Source organism: Megalobrama amblycephala, linkage group LG15 (genome assembly GCF_018812025.1).
Source record: "Megalobrama amblycephala isolate DHTTF-2021 linkage group LG15, ASM1881202v1, whole genome shotgun sequence".
NCBI lineage: Eukaryota > Metazoa > Chordata > Actinopteri > Cypriniformes > Xenocyprididae > Megalobrama > Megalobrama amblycephala.
The window spans coordinates 8,796,285-8,821,784 of record NC_063058.1 but is presented as its reverse complement, the minus strand read 5'-3'; the positions used below and the strand labels follow the sequence as shown (position 1 = coordinate 8,821,784).

The 25,500-nt window shown below is 39.1% G+C and overlaps 1 protein-coding gene and 1 long non-coding RNA gene across 10 annotated transcripts in view; one reads left to right on the top strand and one right to left on the bottom strand.

The window, feature by feature from the left end:
• LOC125247827 overlaps positions 1 to 20,168 on the top strand; it is a 363,538-nt gene extending 343,370 nt beyond the window's left edge. For all 9 annotated transcript variants that reach the window (XM_048159329.1, XM_048159328.1, XM_048159326.1 and 6 more), the window contains one exon: positions 7,492 to 20,168. In XM_048159329.1, coding sequence (XP_048015286.1) covers positions 7,671 to 19,040 — 11,370 coding nt within the window. In that variant the 5' untranslated portion in view covers positions 7,492 to 7,670 and the 3' untranslated portion in view covers positions 19,041 to 20,168. The remainder of the gene's footprint in view (positions 1 to 7,491) is intronic.
• LOC125247829 overlaps positions 1 to 25,500 on the bottom strand; it is a 51,735-nt gene that overhangs the window by 2,477 nt on the left and 23,758 nt on the right. The window lies entirely within an intron of this gene.

Here is a 25,500-nt window from a genome sequence, read left to right as displayed (position 1 = left end):
TTAATTAGTGCTAATAATGTTCAAGGTTAACAGGTTCATAACGGAACAGGAGCCTGACCCCCTTCTCAACTTATTAATGTCCCATTAGTTTAACCATCTATTGTTCACGCAAGACATTTTCTCACTAGCTTTGCTGCGCGACTCATGAGTAATGTTCCATATCCTTGTAGGCCTACGGGAAATTGTGTCAAAAATGGGGGAAAATCTCTTTTTAAACTGCCTGCAACAAAGATTCCATCATGTTTATGGAATGCTGTGGTTAGCAATATGGAAACAGACTGGGTCAGAAATTACATAGTAAAAATGGTCTGGTCTGGGGTGGAAAGGGAAAGTTTGGAGGGGGGCAAAAGGGGAGCTTCTGGTATCATGCTCTGGTCTACCCCCACAACAGAGAAATGCACAAATGCATGCTATCTAAAATTCTTCTCCATACTGCTCAGCACATTTCTGGAAAGGACGGTTATGAGGTAACCGTCTAGCACAACTGTCAGCAATCTCGTAGCATCCTGAAATATATCCTTTAAAAAACCTCCGGTTGAGAGAGGAACAAAATCTGACATACTTCCTTCTGGTACCCGTTAGTTATCGTACATGGCAAAAGCTAAAAATAAATGGTTTTGCGAGCTACTGCAGCTGTGTTTACTTTCCAAGCTACTATTAAAGTTCCTTAATATCTGCATATCAAACACATCAATTTGACCAAATGAGAGCTATTTTTAAGTGTCACAAGGAATTATACTGGTTAATTCATATCAGAATGCTTGCAGGATACTGAAAAGTGCCGCCTCTCATTAAAACACAGGCAAATTGCTTAAATAATGGATGTTTTAAAAAAAATAATAATATAAAGAGAGCTGATTCTTTTGAAGGTTGGTCTGGTTAATAGTCCCCTTCTCTGGCAGAACACCAGGTGTGTGGGTGTAAAAGCTGGCACTCTGTTAGCCAGTCGCTGTGTTTTTGGCGTGAGCGGTGCAGACTTAAAGCGATTTAACTGCTACCTATAAGAAGAGAGGCAGTCCCATCATCCCATGAGGGTCTGTTATAATCCTCCAAGCCAGAATCTTTCTGTTGTCTTTGTCTCTCCCCTTCTCTTCTCTTTGAGAAGATCTTTTGCCACAGTGAGCATCTGGAAAAAGCCAACTGAGTCAGGGAGGCCACTCAACACTCCTTATTGGCTTACAGGGAGATACAAGGAGCCTTTGTGTTTAAAGGTGCAGGGATCTAAAGGATGTGCCGTCTTGAGCCAAGCTGTCCCAGATGGACCCTTTGTTTTTGGAGCTTTGTCTGGAAGCTTGCTCACCTTTCCTACAAATTCCAGTTGAACCCCTGTAGAGCACCCTGTAAATGGCAAAGACATACTCAGAGTGGATCAGGCTCTGATCCAAAACCAAGGAGCTACCTACACAGGGAGCATTTTAAGGCATCATAGGCACACTCCAACTGTGAAAGCTGAAGGTAGGCAGATACAACCACACGTGTATTCTTCACAGAATATTCCATAATGCATTGCAAAATTCCATAATGCATTGCACAGAGCTCAGTTAAAGAAATTAAATGCTGAATTATTAGAGTGCTGCATAATTAGCAATTAGCGTTGAGTCTATCACGTGCTTCACGTGAAGAGAGCTATTTATGTCAAGAATGATGCACCGATATGTTACCTTTGTAGAACATGTCAAATCTGTCTATGTAGGCAGCACACTAGTTTTTGTGTGGAGGTACTTCTGTGTGGAATTAAGTCTACAATGTGCATGTGACAGCATAACAGATGGACATCTTTACTACAGGCTTTTTGTTTAATATGTCAGTTTCTTTCTCTTTTGTGTGGGGCTTTGGCTAATGCCAGTGTTTTCCTTCTCAGTGGAAAGGAAATGATAGCTTTGGCTTCCTGTAGCATATTGTTCATAAGTGCTGGCTGGGAAGTCAGGGTGCACTCAGGTGTGAATCATGTGTACATTTATTAGAATTTAGTCTAATTTACACACAGAGGAGTAAAATCAATACCATGAGTAACAAACAAATCATTCCAAGTCCCAGGAGTTCACACCTCAAGGTTATAAAGATGATTTATAATTCATTTACGCCCAAGTAATGGACAGGTAATTGCTTGGGTGCCATATGCCGTAATAAATAGAAGGATCGCCAGCGGAAAAAGACAGAAGAGAACTAATGGAGGTTTAATTGGAGATGATATCTGACAGGATATTTTCTCAGAGGTGTAAATGGAGTGTTTTATTGTGGCTCAGACCAGGGTAGAAAAAAGATATCCCAGGAAATTAAGGATTTCTCACAGACATTTAACCTGTTTAGCTAAGGCATACCAAAACTTTAACATTTGAGACTGTGTTCATGTGCCAAGAGATATTTATGCTTTCAATCTGACACACTAACAAACAGAACCCTCCCTCTGCCCTGAGCTGCGTGTGGTTCAACCATATGGAGCTTTTGGTAGTGTGTGGGCAGGCTGATTTGACACCCGGGCTGTGGAACACACAAGCTTGCCTTAATTGACTTATAAAACTGCCTAAAATGCTGTTTTATGGAGCCATTTTCAGACAACTCTCACGGGATTTGATATCAAGTCATAGTTTGCAATGAAATGTGTGATGGGCACTCTTTATTTCCTGGCCAAGTACTCATAAACTTTAATCTTTCATGAGTAAAAAGAAAAAAAGGTTGGCTAACCAGAGAGATAAAGTTTCACTAAATATGCACTTTAAATAGCGTATGGATAAGGGCATTAATTCATGGTCTGCGTGTGGCGAGGACTGGCTTACAGAAAGAATGGAGATAGGGTGGTGAAGTCAAACTGACAGTTGTGAGGATATAAATGACCCTGCATTCTTTGTATGCTGACAGCTCTGGCTTTGGTGATACTTCTAGTAGGCCCCTGTGATTCCTGCAACTGTGGTCTTTGTTGTCACAGTCAGCTTGTGTTCCCCTCTGTGGCCGTTCCAGGGGGCTGGCCGGCCTGGGCAAACACCAAGGGAGACGTGATGTATGGCTCCCAGCCAGATCAAGCTTAGCCTCTGCAGGGTGCTCCCAGCATTTGAGTGGAGTTGAGTCATCCTTCAGGATGCAGGGAAACGAGCAGACACTAGCTTTGACTATGACAGGAGCTGGAGGGGGGATGTGACTTTTCACAGTCCTATCCAAACCCAGGCAATGCTCGGACTCCAGACCAACCTGCTAAATACCAGAGCCAGGTGGACGACAGGATAGAAGAGATAAAGCCTTTGAGAAGCATGACACTGAATGCAGAGACCTTGAGGAAAACGTAGCTGTTGAGTTTAACAGCGGCCTTAAAGGAATAGTTGATAGAATAGTTCTGAGATTCATTCTTTCAACTGTTTTGCTTTTTTTCCTTTACCAGACATTTGATGCACTGTCACAAGGCATATCTGAAACAAGGTTTTGAACTGATTAGATCATTTTCAGAGTTTAGATATGATCAGATAGGATTTGTAAAATAAGAATTTAGTTGAATCCTAAAATGCATTCCTTCCAAAATCAACGTTGGGTTCAGCAGTTACTGCTTGAAATATTAAGATGGATGTTTATCCTTTCTTGAGCAAAAAAAAGAAAGAAAGAGAAAGAAAGAAAAGAAATAGGTATGTTAATTTTGAGCTATTAAGCCCCAAGTTTTCTGTAACCTAAGGTGAGGATAGTCCTGAAGCAGCCAGAATGGCAGAATAGTCACAGTTCCAGTTGTTTCAAGAATTTGCAGCTGCCTCTTATTTGTACAGCTTCACTCTTTTACCATCTTCAATATTTTTAAATGGGCTTATTATTTATGAAATATAAGAGACTGATATGCTTAGGCAAGAGCAACCATCTCTAAATGTCCTTTCTCAGGGGTGAAACAGTGGAGATTGGTTTGCTTCTCTGCCAATGGAATACTAAGATCAGTGTTGGGAGTCAATGTGTGGGTGGGTGGGTGTATATCTATCCATGTCTGTCTGTCTGTCTATATATATATATATATATATATATATATATATATATATATATATTTACAGAGTGCCTCAGAGGTCTTTTCTTGATCCAGGTATGTTGTGCCACACCCTTATCAGCCATACTTCACCAGTGAAATATTTACTCTTTGCTCAACATTACAAATTGCCTGTCTGTCAAAATGACGCATTTTCTTCAAAAGAAGTATAATGCGTAATTCATATTTTAAAACGAGTCATAGCAGAGCTCTAATACCTGGCCATTTTATCAAGAGATGAGCCCTGCTCTGTAGTCTGTGGCCATGTCAAGGAAACACAAGTTGATTGCACTGCATATACAGACCATATTATATTTGACAAGAAAAACAGTGATTGTGGAAGTACTTTGTGTGAGAGGCCAAAGGTAATGTACTGCCATCTAAGATGATGAAAGTAAATAGATGTCAAGATATAACACAGTTCCTTAAAGCCTTTTTTGTCTTATGTATGTTAAATTACATCTCTGAATTGCATACAGCAGTGCACACATATTCATATAAGAGTCTGCCCTGCTCCATTACAGCATGAGCTGCATAGTCGCAACAGAAGTCAGAATTTACTTATTATGCAACGAGAGTAAAGAGAGATGAGATGACTAACAGGATGATGGCAGAGAATTTGGTGCGCAACAGATCCTGAGCGTCATTGACATATCTCATCTGTGGTCAGTATCACTGCTCCCTATACACAGAGTACTCATAATTACGAATTCGAGTGAAAAACAAATGCACATTCAAAAGCAATTTCAATACCTCACATATAAATAGCGGCTCCCTGATGTCTGCAAGTTACAGTGGCATGAAAAAGTATGTGAACCACTTGCAGAATCTGTGAAAATGTGAATAATTTTAATAAAATAAGTGAGATCATACAAAATGCATGTTATTTTTTATTTAGTACTGTCCTGAGTAAGATATTTTACATAAAAGATGTTTGCGTTTAGTTCACGAGACAAAACAATAGCTGAATTTATTTAAATGGCCCCATTCAAAAGTTTGTGAACCATTGAATTTCAATACTGTGTGTGGTTACCTGGATGATCCACAACTGTTTTTTTGATGTTTTGCAGATTCTTCAGTTTTCAAGGATTTTTTGCATATTTGAACCCTTTCCAGCAGTGACTGAATGATTTTGAGATCTGTCTTTTCACACTGAGGACAATTGAAGGACTCAAACTCAACTATTAAAAAAGGTTCAAACATTCGCTGATGCTCCAGAAGGAAACAAGACGCATTAAGAGCCGGGGGGTGAAAACTTTTGAATTTAAATATCAAGGTAAATTGTACTTAATGTTTCTTCCGGGAAACATGCAAGTATCTTCTGTTGCTTTCGAAGGGCAGTACTAAATGAAAAACAAATATTTAAATATAATAAGAAAAATTGTGGCATCTTCATCCTGTTCAAAAGTTTTCACCCCCCAGCTCTTAATGCATCGTGTTTTCTTCTGGAGCATCAATGAATGTTTGAACCTTTTTTAATAGTTGTGTTTGAGTCCCTCAATTGTCCTCAGTGTGAAAAGACGGATCTCAAAATCATTCAGTCACTGCTGGAAAGGGTTAAAATATGCAAAAATGCTTGAAAACCGAAATTTCTGCAAGACCTGGAGGATTTTTCTGAAGAACAGAGCTCAGTTTAACTGCTCAGAACAAACAAGGGACTCATGAACAACCATCACAAAACATAAAAACGGTCATAGATCATCCAGGTAACCACACACAATATTGAGAATCAATGGTTCACAAACTTTTGAATGGGGTTATTTTAATAAATTCAGCTATTGTTTTGTCTTGTGAACTAAATGTATACATCTTATATGTAAAATATTTTACTCAGGACAGTACTAAATAAAAAATAACATGCATTTTGTATGATCTCACTTATTTTATTAAAATTATTCACATTTTCACAGATTCTGCAAGTGGTTCACATACTTTTTCATGCAGCTGTATAGGCCTATAGAAAGAGTATGCATGATCGCAAATTCAAAAGTAAAAATGAAAAGCGATATACAATACCATATACGATATACCTGTGTGAAAATTTCCTCACCGTGACATCCCTATCCTGTGCGATTATGAATGCTGGGTGCACAGGAGAAAAAATCACATAATTAGGTTCTGGGTTTTAGTTCAGAATTTGTTGCCTCTTAGCCTGGTAATACCAGACTCTGCTACTTCACTTTGCTTCGTAGACAGAGTCTGGAATGGCATAATAGAGAAGTGTTTTCTCTCTCGCTAGGGGGCGCTTGTCTGAAGTTTAAAATCATTGGTTACCCGTAAGCCAATCAGATACGTTTAGTTATGACGTATGTTATGCGCCTGTACAGCCGCATCGAAGCACAGACATCATGCATCGAACTCAAATCTATGATTGAACTTCCACTGTAAACCTGTTGTAAACACATGATGATGCGAGCAAAATATCGGAGTGAACATGGTATCCATAACAGAGCGAATTGCATCCCGTGTCTCGTTTCCCATTTCCGCGGTCGTTTCGGTTTTCGATTTCTCTAACCTACAATGTAAAACTCGGCGCTTAGTATCTACGTCACGGCTCTCAGCCCGCCCTCTGTTCGTTGATTGGCCCGGCTGTTTCCAGGCCGGTGGCAAACAGAAAGCTCTGACGCTGTATCAGACTGAGTACAGAAGCGAAATGAAATTGAGCGGAAGTAGGAAGTCTGACGTAGTCAGGCTAGTTGCCTCTAGGAGATTACAGAAAAAAATCTTATAAATATAAACTGCAAAAAGTCATACTTTCCTCAATTGCCACATCTGTGATCTTATTTTGACTACTTTTGTGGATGTTTAAGAGAGAGAAAGAAAGCCAAGCATTGACCTGATTATCTATCATTCAATCCCCAAATGGTCTTAAAGCAAAAAGCACTTCTACTTTCTCTGGTTTTGTAACTTTTTTCTAGGGTCAGCTGCTGAAAGTGCACGGTTGAAAAGCACCTTATGCACAGATTTTCCAAGCAGAGAAATGACACTTTGTTGCCAAACTCTCAGCTGCTTATAGTCTGGCCACAACTAAAACACTCTTAGCCAAAGTAAACCTGAATATAAGCAATGTCTAGAGCACCCAAAGAAGGTCATACACAATTAAAAGTCTTTTAACTGACACTTTTATGAAGTAGTATCTAGTGCAGTTCATTTTGTGTACAGTTTCATGTTTTAAATTGCAATTCTTGTTGATTTATGTGAATGAGGTGTAGACCTACTGTGTGTGCCAAAAGTGATGCAATTCTGCCCTCTTCAGGAGAGAAGTGGAATTGCTTGTCTCAGTCTATATCCCAGTGCTACAAACTAAATATTTTGCCACCTGAGTGAGATTTCTGCTTTCATATGCAATTACAGTTCACATTTATTCATGATTGAATTGTATAACATTTTTGTTAATGACATGTTATTGCTCTGTAGCATTATATGTATAAACCAATATTACCTAAAGTAAAAATTAAAGCAAGAATAACATTTTCTTATCCTTTCTCTTCTATTTTCAGATCACAAAAATGACATGAACATTCCATCATCAGGGAAATGAAGAGATAAGAGAAGGAAATAATCCTGAGCTTCAAGCTTTTGTTACTGCAGGCCTATTGATTCTGACTGGAACACAATGTGTCCATGTCACAGCCTGTGCAGATAAGGACCAGCGTGCTGAACTAGCCACACCGGCATCATGACTGAAGAGACTAAACAGTCCTTGGCTGCCAAAGAGCTGGATAATGAGTCCAAAAAACAGGATAAGGGGGCTGTGGAGCACAAAAGCTTAACAGAGTCCCCTGAGCACTTTCAAAATGTGAGTCTGGAGCCACAGGCTGTGAACAATATTGCTAAGTTTGCAGAAAAAGAGAGAGACAACACGCAGCAACGTGAGGCTGTGATTCGGCCACAGCAGGCTGGTAAGATTGATTTTAAGTCACTGCAGAATCATTCGTTCAATAGCAACAGGACATGGCCTAGCAGCAAGGACAGCCCTCAGTCACCTAGTGGAAAGAGTCGCAATAGAGACAAGAGTAGAAAGTCAGGGAAAGAGCGTGGCAACCCGCAGCAGTTGTATAGACTGAGTATTACAAACCCACGCTCAAATCCCACAATTGGGATAGCCTATCCCCAGCAGAAAGTCTCACCTCCAAAGAAGCTTGAGTCCAACAGAGGTCCTGTCTCAGGCAGCTACCGCTTCCATGTGCCAAGTATTCCAGAGCGAGAAGCTGAACTACAGCAGGAAGAACTACAGTTCAGGTGCTTCCATGAGGGCTCGCCTAACCTTACTTCCCAAAGTTATACCTCACAGGCTGTTGGCGCCACCTCTGGAGGACCTGCTCACCAGAATCCACCATCTACTCCGCAAAAGAAGCCCAGCCCAATCGAGAGCAACAGTACACAACCTGCCAATGAAACCTTATTTCCTGACTTTCAGCTGAGTGAAACAGACACGTGGCAGTCTCCAGATAGGACTTTCAGAAACACTAGTTTTGGCCTTACTTCACAAAAGCCAAACAACCTTGTGGACTTGAACAAGACCAGTGGCAGTTTTATGCCTATGCCATTTCAGTATGGATACCCATTGTTAGAGGAGTCAGCCTCTGATTCATTTCCCAGTGATCGGAATACACAGTCTCAAGATTACATTGATATTTCTCTTACCCCTAACCAAGTTTCCCATAATTCATTCTCCTTTCCTTCCTCTTCAGAAGGCCATGAAGCCATGCAAACTAGTGCACAGTTTGGTAATGACCAGGTAGAGGACAGGCAGTCATACCAGTTACACCCTAAACCACCCCAGTACATGCAGACACCACATGTTATGTCATCTTCTGTTCCCAGCAATGATGAGAGCACAGCATCAAGCACTCACCAAACAGAGCAGAGTAAGAGTGTTCCAGATAAATCTGAGTCTTTTAGCCCAATAGACAGCAGAGACACAGGCTTCGCAGTAGTGGGCAAGAGAGGCTGCCATCTTAAAAATGGCACCACCAGCCAGAGAGTTCTTATTCAAGGCAGTGTTCATCATATTAGAAATATTGCACAAGGTTCAAGTTCACAAATACATGTAATTAGCCCCCCACATAATGGTATTCACATCAGCCCAGGGCCTCTTGACAAAAGTGCCAGTAAACACCACGGCAGGGTATCACACCCATGGGAAGGACCAAACAAAAACTTTCCACCACCACTCATAGACCAGACCTCCACACCTTACCCCTTTCAGTACCAACCTGCACCAGAACAAAGACAAAACACTGGCATTAATGGCTGTATGCCTTGGCAGCAAATACGCTTCACAACTGCCATGCCAAACCAAAACAGGATTGATCTCTCCAGGCAATTGAGCAATCAGCAGCTTACTTTTTTGATAGGCCCATCAGACTGGCAAGATGACAGTAAGCCACACAAAAACAGCAACCATAAAGATTCTAACAACTTTCACAACAAAAAGAAAAATGAGAGCTTCTCAAACCAAAAGCAGGACAGTGTCAAGCAAGGCTGCAATACAATTCCACCCTGTCATTTTACAAACAAGGTTGATACAAATCAACCTCAGGTGGGTGATACCAAAAATAAGTCGTTATTCTTTGGTATTAACCACCCAGTGCCAGTGACATCAAGAAACTGTAGCTACCCTCCATTACATGTAGCACCCTTAGGGCTGAAGATGGTGTCACCATATGACTCTCCTTCACATTCACCTACTCAAAATCCAGCATCTAGCAGTTCGTGTTCAGCACTCTCCCCAGCCTCCACAAACTCTGTCAACAGTAACTCTGATGACAGCCAAATTTCAAAGGTTCTGTCCCCTCAGTTTTATCAGCAGCAACAGGATAAAGTATTGATATCATCCAATAGCATGAACACTAATCAGCATCTCTATCATTCCGAAGCATCCAGAGGCTTGCACTATAAACAAGAAAGAGCCAAAGAGAACACGGCAAGTTTCATGCCACATAACAGGCATTCAAAGTCCAACATGGACAACGGGAAAGGTTGTTTGGAGACCTACAGAACAGAAAACCATCCCCCACCTCCATACTCTGCCCACCAACTCGCCACATCATTAGTCTCCGCAAACCTTGACCAACTGGATGTGCTTCTGACATGCAAGCAATGTGATCAGAATTTTAATAACCTTGTCTCTTTTCTTGACCATAAGCAATACTGTGGACAGCATACTTTTGCACAAAATGACTTAAAAGATGTGCCAAAAGTGGAAGACATAAGGAAGTTTCAGACAGACCACACAAAAGCCATGTCATCTGGATCCAGTTACGCAATTTTGCGGAGTTCTTCAGATTTGCATCTGTCTCTGCTTGGACTGAACAAGAATGGGGAAATAGTGCCAGATAATGAAACCAAAGGAGATATAAAAGATGATTCAATGAAACTGATGCTACCATCTGCACCCCTGCCAGATTTAGAAATGGAAGATCCAAAATTGGATAGCCTTATCACAGAGGCTCTGAATGGACTAGGCTATCAGTCAGACAACGCAGAAATTGATAGCAGCTTTATTGATGCATTTGTTGATGATGACCTCACCACTACTAAGTGTACAACAAGACAGACTTTGACTACCAAAGACTCCACAATATTTGAAGGTAGAACTAACAATGAATCAACATCCAGTGAGAGATCTCAGGCTCACTGCAAATATCCCTTTGACTCAGACTTAGACAGCCTTAGTTCAGATGGTAAACACACAGATAGCTCTTACAAAGAAAGCCAACACAAGTTGATACAAAAGGAAGGCCTCAAAGCAGAATCCTCTCCAACAGAGTCCCAGGCACAGGAGTCAAATTGCACACAAATTGAGTGGGAAGCTAAAAAGTCAGAACAAACAGAACACGAAAATGATTACAGTTCTAAGTTTCTTTTATCAAGCAAGTTTTCTGCAAGATGTGGGCTTAAAAGCTTGCAAAGCAGCACAGCATTAGTTAAAACATGTCCCAGATCCACCTGTGCCAATAAAAGTCCAACAGCTCAGAAACCAATATCAACAGAAGGAAAAAGGAAAAGGACAGGTGGTGGAAGCTGGAGTAAAGAGCTTATTCACAAAATTGTTCAACAAAAGAACAAGTTGCATAAACTCCATGTAAAGGGCACCAAAAACATGCAGTTTTCACTTGTCATGGAGAGAGTGACTCCTGCAGTGCAGAACCCTACTTTCAGGGAATATGACTATGTTTCTGACTCGGATGACGACTGTGAGCCTGTGAAGATAGCCAGTCAGGGACGTCTCAGCCAGAGCATTCGCTGCAAGTACACATACACTAAAGAGTGTAAGGGGAGGATTCGTGCTGACAAGAGTCGGGAAAGTTCATGGAAACAAAACAAAAATGAATGCTTTGATCCAAAGAAAGATTTGGATGTCTCTCCATCCTTGATGAAAGACAACCCTGGTCACCAAAGGCTACGAAGACGGAGCAGTAGGTCTTCCACAAGCAGTGAACTCAGCACATCAATAAGTATTTGTAGCGATAGCATTAGCAGCCCAAAAAGTATTGATCATACAGATTCAGACTCTGAGAAACGAACAGAAGTGCAGAGGAAAGATCAAGACTCTCTTGAGCAGAATGTTTACGAGGAATCCCCACCAAGGATACGGAAAGAGTCTAGCACATCACTTGCTTTGACCTTCACAAAAAATACAAAAAGGTACAGCACTGATAAGATACTACTCACTGAGCACAAGGATCGATTCACTACTTCAAAATGTTCAAGCATTATCTGTAAGACTGAAGAGACTGCATCGGAACGTACAATGACTAAAAGTACTGTCAGCCTCGCAAGATTCAAAACCACCAGAGTGGAAATAGAGGAAAAAGGGGACCATTATGGTTTCGAGGCAGGAATTCTTGCAACAACAGAAGAGCCATTCAAAAAAGATTACACAAAAAATATCACATCACCAAGAGGGTCAGGTATGACACTGAATCCATTGGAAACCACAAACAATAGAGATTCTAACCATGTTTTTACACTCAAAAAAGATGCTGTTGCTTCAAAGGGTAAATCCCACAAGAGAACAAACAGTTCTGAATTTTCAGCACCCATTTTTGAGAAAGTCAGCAATAACAAAACATCAAGTGAAGAAGCCAACAGAAGCTCAAATTATCTATTCCCTGAACCCCCACCTTTTTGCACTTCACTTGTGGACAAAGTCTGCTTATCACCTTCAAAAGTCAATGATGCTGCAGCACAAAAGGATGTGCAATGTCTCATTTCCTATCCTTCGGAACATGATCAAAGTCTTATAAAGTCACCCCTTTCTTTTGACACAACATCAATGTTTGGCGACCTTTCTGTGGGAGGTTTTGAGAACAATCTTTATCCAGATATTAACCTTGCCAAAGAGAGCTTTAGTCCTCTGGAAACCACAACAGATAAGAAGGAACTTTTTGAGTCATCATTCTCACCATTCTTAGAGCAGAGAGACTGGAATCTGATGGTAGATGTTAGTCCTGTGCTACCAGATGAGATTTCTCAGTACAAAGAGGACTCTGATTCAAATGAGAATAAAACCAATTTTAACAATGTCCCATTTGCTTTGTCAGAGAAATTAATCGACTACACTCCAAATCTCAACAATGTGTCAGTTGATGATCTGGAAATAAAAAGAATTGTTACAGAGCTTGAAAGTCAGCTGCAAACAGCCAAGCTCAGCAGTCCTCCTCCATTAGACAGTGAGCTGCCAAAACAGCTTACCATGAGCAAATTCTCTCCACTGAGACTTGACCCTGAAAGTGAAGATGAGGACAGTAGCTTGCAGATAAACTGTTCCTCAGAGAACCTGGAAATTGCCAGACCAGTAGACTCACATTCAGCACTGTTCTCAGAACCTGACTTACCATGGTCTAGTCCACTCCCATTTGGACTGATGTGTGGACAGCAAGGTCTTCATACACCAACACATTCCTCTACCATCAACACACCAACTGATTCAGGACATGAACATTTGGATATAAAGTGCAGCATGGGGCTCACTGATTTGAACACAAACAGTTCACCTCTGCACCTAGAAGACAAAACAGAAAATAATGAGTGCTTGGACAAGTCAGAAGAAATGCTTGAACATGAAATTTACACAGAAAATCTGATGAAGAGCTTGGAAGTAATCTCAGATTCTTTGTCTTCAGGTTTTACATCACCTCAGTCATCTCCTAATCAAGAGTGTGTGGTTCCTGAGGAACATGAAAAACAAGACAATGAACACTCAGAACACATCGAGTCTGAACATGTGGAATTTAGAAACACAGAAACGGAGCTCACAAAGTTCCCAGTGGAGACAAACACATTTTCAGATAAACTAGAAGAGAAAACCAGTGACATGTCAGAAAATGAAACAAAAGCTAGCCTAAATGAGACTTGTAATGAAAATCTTCATAATAAAGAATTACTAGCTAATGAACAACAGCTTGCTGAGAGCTCCTTTAAGAGTCCACAAACTGCATGCTGTGTAAACTCAAATGATATTGACTTAGAGAACTCTTCAGTCTCTAGGTATGAACACAAGCATGAGTCTTCTGTCAGCCAAATTGAGAATGCTGATTGTGATACACAGTTTGACGTAAAAGACTCAATGTATACTATGCAAAGTCCAGACTTCTCCAAAATATCACACTTTTCAACATCCCCAGCCATACCAAAAGACAAAAACATCTTGTTTATTGAAAAAACACAGAAATGTGATGGAGATTCAGCTCTAATTGCAAAGCCAGAAATAATTTCTGAAGGCAACAGGCTGGCATCTGACAAAACAGGTGGATCAACAGACTGTCCGTCTGATACAAACATCCATCCACCACTTTCAAATATCAAGTCTCCTCTTTGTCAAGACAACTTGTCAACCCATTCACAATTAAATAATACACTAATACACACTAATACACATGTTTCTCCTAAACATCTTCCTGTAGTTCAAGATGAACATGACTGTACAGACAGTGTGGAGAGAGCCATGCCTGATATGACATTTTCTGTGCAATCAAAATGTGAAGAGAATCAAAAAAGGAACATTGAGCAAAGTCCTCAACTTTATACTATGACTCAGGCACCACAGTTTTCTCACAACTCTATCCAAAGCCCTTGTGAACTGAGAGATAATGGTTCACTACCAGGCACAGTTACCCCTGCACTGAGCAAAAACAGACAAGTCCTGGAAGACAAAAACTCGGATCACATAAATATTGGCAGGTCAGTAGATACTTCTGATTCAACAACACCAGAATTAGAGAATTCATTTGTTCCCCACCAAAATTTAGCAAATATCACAGAGAGTAACATTTCTAGCTCTGGAACACTGCTGGCTGTGGAGGACAGCATCTCAAATCAAACTTTTGGTGAGACTTCTCAGCATTCTGGGGCATTGGATGGCACTCAGGATACAGGTGCACTATATGATTCGAAACTCAGCCCCCTGAATTACAGTGAAACATGCTTCAATGACTACAACTTTACCTCTAAATGTTTTAACAAAGTAAATGACCAGTCTGATGTAAAATCAAACACCACAGACAATTACATTCTCAATGCCTGTGCTTTCTCTATTGAAAAACCATTGTCATCCAGCCTACCGTATAATGCAAATGAACCAGAGCCAAATATCCAGGGCCACATGACTGGACTTGATGTACCTGAAAACTCTATAAATGACAACATCCAAAATGACATAAAATTTTCAAATGTCTCAGCGTCCTGCAGTAATTACATTGAGGATGTCATTACAATTGACTCTGAACAAGTCTCAAAACTTAACCAGAGTGACATGAATGGTAGTCATGTTCCACATGAAACTGTTGATTACATGGATCAGCAACTCACAATTCTGAAGAAAGTAGATTCTGAGAAGATGGACAATCAGATGATCACCAATGAGCATGATGCAATGCAGAGGTTCACTATGTTAGATGTTAAGGAGACATCTAAACATCTGATACCTTGTGAAAAAGCAGTATCCATGGGTCTTGCATGCACATCTGTCCAAAATGAAGGACAGAGTTTAAAGTCAAGCGAAACAAAACCCTCACCTAAAAAGAGTGGTACACAGAATGCAATTCAAGGAAAATTTCAGTGTGAAATATGCGCAATGTTCTTTCGTACACAACCTGGACTTAAAAGACATAAAGCCATGAAGCATGTGGTAAAGACTGAAGGGATTTCACCCATTGAAAATGTAAATATGAGTAGTCAAGCGTTCATGCCCATTTATAATATGACACACCCAACAGAAAAAGCACTGAAAGATAGCATGGATGTTATGGGTCCATCAGTTCTTTCACATTCAAACAGAAGTGAAATCTTAGATGGACAAGGACAGCAAGCAGATGCACATTTGATCTTTAAAGGGATTGCAAGTGATTCTGATATGTCAAAAATCCCAAAAAGTTGTGATACTGATCAGACAACTCTTGTTAATGAAAAATCAAATAACAGTATTACCACAATGAACATCAGCAGTGAAATATTTGCTCCAGAATTGGTAAAGCAAGACACTATTTCAGATGAAATACTCAGTACTCTTAAAACAGATATTTTGCAGGCTCTCTCTCCAGATTCCGCCTCAATGGTGAAACAAAACTCTCCTAAGTCACCTGAAAAACATATTCCAAGTAGCAGTCACAGCTATCATGAAGTCAATGTGAGAGAGGAACAGGAGAGCATGGAAACTATCAGCACTGAAGTGCAAAAGGAAGAAACAACTTCCACAGAGCCTTCCATTTTGCATAAGAAAAATGATACATATGACATTGATGATGTTGTAAAGTATTGTGATATTAACCCAAAATATGTTCAGACAGAAGACATCCACTATCCACTTGGGGATTCGACTGTGGATATCAAGCGTGAGAACACTTGTTCTCCCACAGAAGACAGTCCCATGCTTACTGGTACTTTAGGAATAGGACCTGATCTCAAGGCTTTCTTTGATGATGAAAGTACTTTTTCTGAGTTATTCCCAAGAAATGATGACAGGAAAAGAAAGAAATGTGCAAGGGTCTATGGTAAAAGCAACAAAAAGCAAAAACAACTGTCCTGTTTAGTTTTAGAGTATCCTCCCACTGGTGCCTTTATTGATAAGTATGAGAAGTCTAAAGAAAACCAGTTGGGACCCATGTTCACCAATGGCACAAATGACCCTTGTGAATATGAAACCATATCAATCGACAATGATAAAATGCATGCAACGACTCCCAAAAGCTTAGTCAAGAGTTCTATAGAGAACCCTTGTCATTCAAAAGATGACCTAATAGATCACCAGTCTGGTTATAAGGAAAGTATAGAAACTGGCATTAAAGAATTCTTATGTGAGAATGAAGGCACAATTAGACAATCCTTAGAGCACCAGGATGATTCACATGATTGCACTGTGCCAGAAAACATAGTGTCATCAGTTCCTCAGGAAGATTGTAAACCAGAGGTTCCTGCTACAGCTTGCCCTCTCCGACTGGTCTGTGTTCAAGAAAATGCCCCTTGTTCACCAAGCACTGAGATGCCTTTGGTTGCGACCATTGCAAGCACAGAACTGAAAGACCCTGTAAGACCTTGCAAAAAGCCTAGGGAGCGGAAATGTAGGAAACGAATAGAACCTGGACTCAAACCAAAGGATAAGCAGTACAAATGCAAGGTGTGTTTCACATGGTTTCTCACCTTAGGTGAACTCGACTTCCATAAGCTCTCTCACAATCCATCACCTCCCCCAACTTGCTATATGTGTGTCCAGCGCAAGTTTAGCTCCCGGGAACAGCTTAGGGACCATCTCAGGGAGAAACATGCCAAAAACAAAGCAGGTGTTTGGACTTGTGGCATGTGTTTAAAAGAAATTTCAGAAGTCTGGATGTACAATGAACACTTGCGTGAGCATGCCACACAGTTTGCACGAAGAGGGCAGTCTCAAAGTTCCCTCTTGGACATGCCTGGGTGTTTCATGCAGGAGAATGCTGTGAAGAACTTCATATCTTCAATAATGCAGCATCGACCCAGCAAACCTGTAAGAGACTATGTTAAACCATCATCTAAGGAAGAGAAAAGAACATCTTTTGATGTTAATGGACAAGAGCCAAAGATTCCAGAGGAGTTTGATTCCACAAGCCCGAAGACTAAAACAAGTATTGGGGGAGGAAGTAAACATTGTGCACTTGAGGTTTTACCTAAAGCAGAGACTTCTTCCAAAAATGTTGACATGCATCCGAACTGCAAAGACCCTTCAAGGGACTGTCACCATTGTGGCAAGCAGTTTCCAAAGCCTTTTAAGCTCCAGCGTCATTTAGTGGTCCACAGCTTGCAAAAGATTTTCCTTTGTCACAAATGTCCAGTGTCCTACCAAGAGGCAAAGGAGTTTAAAGACCACCTTAAAAATGAACATGAGGAGACGGATGAACCAGACTCAAAGCACACCACACTATATACTTGTGAACTCTGTGCTGATGTCATGCATGTAATAAAGAAGTCCTTCATCTGCAGTACCTGCAACTACACATTTTCAAAAAAGGAACAGTTTGATCGTCACATGGAGAAACACCTTGCTGGAGGGAAAAAGATCTTCAAGTTCAGGGGAGTCGTGAGACCTTGCAAGCCTTTTAATTCAAAAGATGAAAAATCTGACACACCACCAAGCAAGAGAAGGAAAGCAACTGAGAGCAGCTTAGACATCACAGCATCACAAATGCAAGGCATCAAATCAGTGTTGCCCATCATAGATGACACTGTACAGAACAGTACTGAGGAACATTCTACAAAAACAAACAATACCAGTGTGAAAATTGAAGATGAAGCTGAGGACTTCCCTGAAGTTGCCAGGGATATTATTGAGTGTACAGTGCAAACAGATTCTGTGGAACAGAGTCTTCCATCAACAGAGCTGAAGGAAGAAAATGAAAGCTCTTCTTCATCTTATGGAATCCAGGCAGATGAGCCCATGGAAGTCACTGACAAGGGAGCTCTGATTGAGATTTGTGAAGTTAAAATAGAAGATGACTGTTGCACAATTCCAACAACATTGTTAGTTTCTGAGATTGACATTTCAAGCATTACCAAACATAACGAAGACAGGGTGGAGACAAACACTTCAGTAAGCCTTGAAAATGCAAGTGAACAAGAGGAAATAAGGTACTCGAGTCAATGCACCATTCAATTGTGCAGTCAAACAGACATAAGTTTACCAAAACAAGGCATGCAAGGAATGCAAGGGCTCTCATCTTGCAATGACTCTGAACTCTCATCTGTGAAGCAGTCTTCAAATGAGACAAGCTATTTGAAGCAGGATCAAATAACTGAGGCTTTATTCTCCATCAAGAGAAATGAGAATAAACAAGATGTTCACGCACATAACAGTGAACAGCTGACTATTGCTATGGCTAAACACGTAACTATGGTCACATCTGAGGAAACTATAAAACAAAGTCTTGAAAATAACCTAAGGTGTCTTAGTACCACTGATTCAGCACGTCACACCAACAGCTCTAATACATGTGAAGACAAGGACTCAACCAAGCAACAGAAGAGGAAGAAAGATCTTAAGACACCCCAAAGCTCTCAGAGAACACCATCTCCAACTGCAAGGGAAAATCTGGGGATTGACCCAAGGGCCAAAAAGAAGTTTAGACCCAGCAGGTGTGAAAATATTGATGGACCAAGAAAAAACGAACTTCCCAATGACTATCCAGTGCTTACATCCGTAAAGGATGACACAGTCAGTAACAAAATAATCTCCAAGCATAAAATAGGGTCGTCTAATCTGGGTCTTCACCTAAAGAAAGGTTCTGTAGATAGTTTCTCACCAAAAAAGGTTGAGATGGTACGCCACTTCACCGGAGATTGCAAAGGGAAAAAGAGCATTCCTAGGGGACCCATCCATTCCCCTTCTTCCAGGATCTCCACACTGAACAATTCATATAACAAATCGCGGTCCAAACCAGGGGTCAGATCTATAGAGACTCACTCATACCGTACTGCAGAGTCACAAAACAACCTCCTCAGCCAGCTGTTTGGCCAAAGACTAACTAGCTTTAAAATTCCTTTAAGAAAGGACACTTCTGAATCAATTAAGGATTAAATGAATGCTATTAACGAGGAGGTAATTAAGTGATCCACTAGGCATGTGATTAAGGCAGTTTATTCATGAGACTAGGATTGTATGGCCCTCCTCTGTGAAATCATTTAACTCCTTGTTTAGTCACTTTATTGCATTCCTCTTGTAAATGTGTATTTACATATATGTGAAGACCAACAACAAAATGTATGAATATAGGATGAATATGTTGGTTACAAATTTATTTTCTCTATTTTATAGTGGAGCATTATCTCTAAGAGACTGTATTTCATCAACAACAAAGAAAGGTTTTTGGAAAATAATTTACTTGAAAATTAACTGAGAATATTTGTTTTCCAAATAATGCATGACACTTTAACATTACATGTTCTTAGATGTTTTCCTAGCAGCAGGACCAAAAGACATCCTAAGTCTGGATCATGTCAATGTGCTTTATTTTATATGCTTCAGAGAATTACTCCTTCATACTCTTGTACTTTACTGTATTGCGGAGACACTCATTAGTATTAGCTTTTGTATCATCACTAATTGGTGCTATGTTATTTTATAATTATTATTATTATTATTATTTGTGTAATGTGAACACAATGTCTTATTACTGAAGGGAACATGTAGCAATTACACTCATCAAATCATTGCTGGTACTCAGTTTTAGAGGAAATTACACAAAAATACTGTGTAAGATTAATCAAAAAGAAAGGGTTCATTTGTGTCCTAATTTGTTCAGAGGAGGGCAAGGGAAAAGCCTTTTCCAAAACTGTATTTAGTTTGATTTCATCTATAATATGAACTCAGGTGCTATTATTGCGCATGAAACCCTTAAGAATTCTTCCCATGCACTGATGTTACCATACACAAACCCCACACATGATCACCTATATGTCCCCCAGTTCTTTAATTATTACTATTTACTAGAACAAAAGGTGCTTTGTCATGTTTATATGTATCTTATATTGTATAATATTGTAGGTTGATTATTTCCAGTGCAATGCATAATGTCAAAGTTCTATTTTAATAATGTGCAAAAGATGAAGAGAAAAAAGGAAAGCAAAATACAAAGCCTACTGAAGGCTTATGAGTGGATCACAAAGTGCATCATATAAACTTGGTAATTAAATTTTTTTTTTTGCATCAAGTCTTTTGTCATTCTGATGGGTTCCTTATTTCACGCAGTGGATCTGTCAAAATGAAACAATGTGCTTATGATTACTTACAATGTGAAAAAGTGAAGTGTGCAATAAGAAATGGAGAGTATAAGTTTGTTTTAATCAGTCAAGAACTGCACTGTATCCTTTGAATTCACATTTAATGATCACTTTAAAATGACAGTCACAATGAAAAGTTGAAGATCATAGAGACATCAAGGGTTGACAACCTGTTTTCGCAGGGATAAGACAGCTTTGATCCAAGAACAGACATAACGTCTTCAAAAGCAATTGTGTAACAAATGTAAACATATATTGGGGTCCAAAATGCAGACCACTAGTAAAAATGCTTCTATAAGTTTCAAATGATACCACAAGCATAACAATTAGAGTGAAAAGCTGAATTGAAAGTTAACATGCATTTCTAAGTATTTGGTTTGACCCCCCCTTTTCTTTAATGTCAGAAAAACTAGCTTATAAGAACTGCACAAGTTGTGTAAAATCTGATGATCATGTTATCCAGCATGATTTGAGAATGTTCTAAATAGTATCTTGTACTTCAGTGGAAGTGCTCAAATGTCACAAATTCACTTAGGCCTATTTGTTTCACTCATTTTTTGTAAAGCATCTCAAAATCCTAAACCTTGACTATTTTCAAGTTTAAATTAGATTTTGAATCCCAGTTTTTCAGTATGGTCTCTGACTTTTGATCCCCACTGTATTTATACAAATTTCAATTCCTAAAGCTATTAATTCGCTTTGATTAGTTTTCCCTCCAGTAACTCCACACTATGATCTAATGACAATAACTTTTTCTGAATAACTTTTTTTTCTGTCTAGAGTAAACAGTAATGACTTTGCTCAAAAACAATGGCACATCATTCCACAATCATTCATACACAATGGCACAATAATTACCAAAATAAGAGCTTCTACTGTTTATGCAAATGCACATCACAAACAACAGAAAATAAAGTTTGGCTGTTTGATTAACTTTAATTATTTGTTGTTCAGAAAGGGACTAACAGACAAGTCATTTCAAGCTGATTTATCACTGTGTGTTTAGTGGCTTGTATCCCTACATGAGCCTTATTCACCTTCACATAGGAATAAAAAGCCATAAGACACAACAGCTGTGATGGGAGCACCGCAGTGAGGGAACTCCCTGGCTTTCAACAAAGATGTAGGGGCCCATATTGGAGGCACCTGGTAGAAGAAAGAAAGAGGAAAGAAAAGGATTGATAACTTTGAAAAGGAGATGACAAAGCTAAGCAGGCAGAAAGAGATATTATAGTGTGAAATTGATATTATGATCTCAGCTATCATAGAGGCGTTCATAATGTGTCACAGTAGGCGTCAAGAGCGAGGCATTTCCAAGACAGCTACATTTCTGTGAGGTCTAATGCATTAATCAATCATACCATGCGATACACAAAAAAGCTTCTGTAGCAGTGAATCTTGTAATTGCCACTGATTACTCTTTTGGTTTTAAGCAAATATGCTGTGAAACTCATGATTAAATGTTAATTTAATTATGCAAACAGTGATTAGTTCAATTATTCTGAGCAAATTTTACCACAATGCAAAGTTCTCGTTAAAACTACAGTAACTGATTACTAATGGGTGAATTTATATGTAGAAAAAATTGTCACAAATGGTCAGGGTGGCTGATTTGCATTATTGACAATCACTCAAGAAAAAGAAAAAAAAAATCATTGCATTTTCTCTCAGTGGTGTTTGTTGGTGTCAAGCAATAATTGTTCATCTCCTTGTCAGCACTGTTCTGATCATTTCATCTTTGAGCAAAATCTCCTGGGAGACAGGACAGCTTTGCTCTTTGAAGTGGAGTGACATTATCACTGGCTGGCCCTGAAAATAGCATCAGTTTCGCCATACTGCCACTCACAGAGGGCTGAAGATCAGGGCCAGATAGAAATGGGCGACTGGTCAGCAGTAATGACATGGAGTCTAAAGGGAACAGAGGCCATCTTCAATCTCACCTTTCAATCCCAGCAACCCCCAGTCCCTATTCAGCAGCGTATAGTGCCACTCACAGCTTTTGTCACTGATGGAAAATTACTGGGAATTCCATCACATTGCCCCGATGTCAGAGATGGAGAGTGACAGCGGGAGAAAAGGTGATAAATGTGACTATTTGGTTCGGGGAGAGCTTTCGGCTCCCTGTGCCACAACACAATATTTAATCGAAGAAAAAAAAAATGTCATTTTGCCGCTAATTTATGGCTCATTTGGCGGATAATACCAGGCTGTCATCCATTTACAAGAGTAACGGGTAAAGATGATTTGATGAGAAGGGTCCCCAGTGCTGGAAAACAGGAAATGCAACGCAGGTAATGCCTTCAATGGAGGATGCCCATGTGTAAATCAGCATGAGTTATGATTGGGTTTTGTCAGTATCAAGGCATGAATGAAAAGCCATCACTACAAGCCCCCAGCACTTCATCATAATACCAAACAAAGAGCAGCCTTAAAAATCTAAATCAGTCCCACTTCAGCATTTAAGTGGGTTTTTATTTCCAACCCATTACTGTTTTATGAATATGAAACAAAAAGGAATTGGATAACACTTTTTATGATGCCTGTATACATTTATATAACAAGGCACTCAAAGTATTCTTATTGCTTTACAATAATGTATTTAATCAGTTGCATGTTCTGGTCAATTAACCCAGTTATATTCCATTATAATACATACAGTATAATCCATTTTTTCCCCAATGGATAATGCTATAATATAAATATTTATATCTAATAATTGAATGATGGTGAAACTAAATTCTTAAAATTAATATAACATTTTAATGCAATACTCCAAAATTCAAAACAGACTATATTTATAAGATTATAATTAGTGCATAAGTAGTGCATAATTAATAGTAAGTAGTGCATTTTATATTATACACCTGTCAGTATCACTGAAAAGTCTTCATAATGTGTTAATTCAATATAACATGATAAAAAAAGTTTGTAATTAAAAATTGTATGTATTTTACAGTAAAATACTGTCAAATTTATGGATTTTTCATGTACAATTTACAAAAAAGTTTTATTTTTTTTCCCCCAAGTACTTTTTAACCATTATGCCTTAAAAATCTGGATCATTTAACATTGAATTACAATAGCTTCTTTTTTAAAAACACCACTAGCACCAATATTAATTCTTTATAGTCATTGTATATAATTATTTCCTCTTATTTCTTCTTTTTTAAATACATATATGCTTTTATTGCAATTTTAATTTGCAGTTTTATTGCGATACAAATACAATTTATATTATCCCAACTGGGGTTACAATTATTTAGAGAACATACACTTTTAAAATGTATACAGTCTTCATAGAAAGCATGATCAAAAATTGTTTGCAAAGCTCCATGTCACAGCCCTACCTATCTGATCCGCCGTGCTTTATGAGTTTTAGATTCGCCTGTCAGCATGAGGAAAACATTTTAAAGACACGAAACGTATGTGCGGTAAAGACAACAAAAGCAATGGTCCCTCAACAGCCTGCACACTATTCCTCAGTGATTCCTTAAAACTTTGAGAAGCTGTGTATGCATCACAGGGCTTTGAAAGGCACGTCTGAACTACAATGATGTTCTTTTGAAATCTCGAGTAGTCTCACAGGTCGCATTAGATGCCACCTGCTGTCAGCACTCGCTGCAACAAACCAAAGCAAACGGAGTCCTTGATCTTCTTGAAACAGAGCAAGAGAACTTGAGTGCATGTCATTCATTTCAAAACATGCAGTTGAAGAGACCATGTAGTGGCACACAGTTCACTCAAGGTCTTGGTTTAATGTTCTACATAGATTTTGAAATGATTGCGGCTGCCCCCTAAACAAACCAGGTGGATATCAGGCCGCGTGACCTCTGAAATTGGGGTGACTGCAAAGTAGACAGCGAGCACCGTCTCTGTAATGAGCTGCCGCCCCTGACACCATCATCTAGCATCAGTTGCGCATTTAGATTGGCCAAGGTATGAGTTGATGAGCTCTCAAATTGTTCTCGTGAAAAGTTCAGTGGAAAACAAGTCTTAAGCCTGAGGGTAAAACTCAATTAATTATTAATGTGGTGTGTCATAAAGAACAGGATAAGACTCAAAGGGAAATGCTAAACACCTCAAAGCTAAAATAATACCTCCGCTTGGGTTCTCTGTGATTTGGGATACAATTAAAAACTCAATTTGAAAGGTTTGTGAGAGTTATAGCGGCACAAGATTAATTCGCAATTGGAGAAATGGCCGTTTAGAGCCATCATACATTTTTGGCTTGTTAGCAGTGCGGTTTATTCTCTTCCCAGAGGTAATATGTCATACTTCATTAATTCTTAATAGACATAGCCTGAAACAGTGCAACTATTCGTGTTTCACCACTGCTACATCCTCTCCTTAACTGTCATTCCCCTAAGGCGTTTTCCCCCCAGTGTGAATAGCTGTAGAGTGGTTTGCACTAGCATTGCATGTGTCTGAGTGTGAAAGTGTGTGTGTGCAAGTGTGAGAGATCGCAACTGACAAGGGTACAGCCCGCTAACAGACAACTTAAAATGTCAGGGAATCCAACTGTCAGGCAGCTCAGAAGTGACACGGGCCGTGGCGGTGGAATATTTGATGGTAAATCCCAGTGCTGGTTGTGACTCACCAGATTAGCGATGTGATTCAGAATACACGTCAAAATACAGGCTGACTTTTAATTACATCAATTACAAAATTGAGAGTGTTAGAGTGAATGAGCAGCTATTGATGAACAAACACCGCTGGCTCAGATTAGCAACGAATTCGACATGCTAGATAAACAGTCCATAACTGGTGGGAAAAACCATCTGTTTGTGATTCACATCAATCTTTTTCTTTTTCTAAACTTAAAAAATGGGAGAAAAACATATATGTGTGTGTGTGTGTGTGCGCGCATGTGTGTGTGTGTGTATATATATATATATATATATATATATACACACACACACACACACATATTTACATTTATTATTAAAATATAATTTTAATAATACGTACAAACTTTTTCTAGACTTAAAAAATGGGTGAGGGGATATATATATATATATATATATATATATATATATATATATATATATATATATATATATATATATATATATATATATATATATATATATATATATATATATATATATATATATATGTTATACAATTTTAATAACACGTATTAAGCTAGTTTTAAATGTATATATTTTATGTATTTTATAAATATTGAAAATATATACATGAACAATTAAAATGTATGAAAAAATATAAATATTTTAATGTATAGAATTTAATAACAC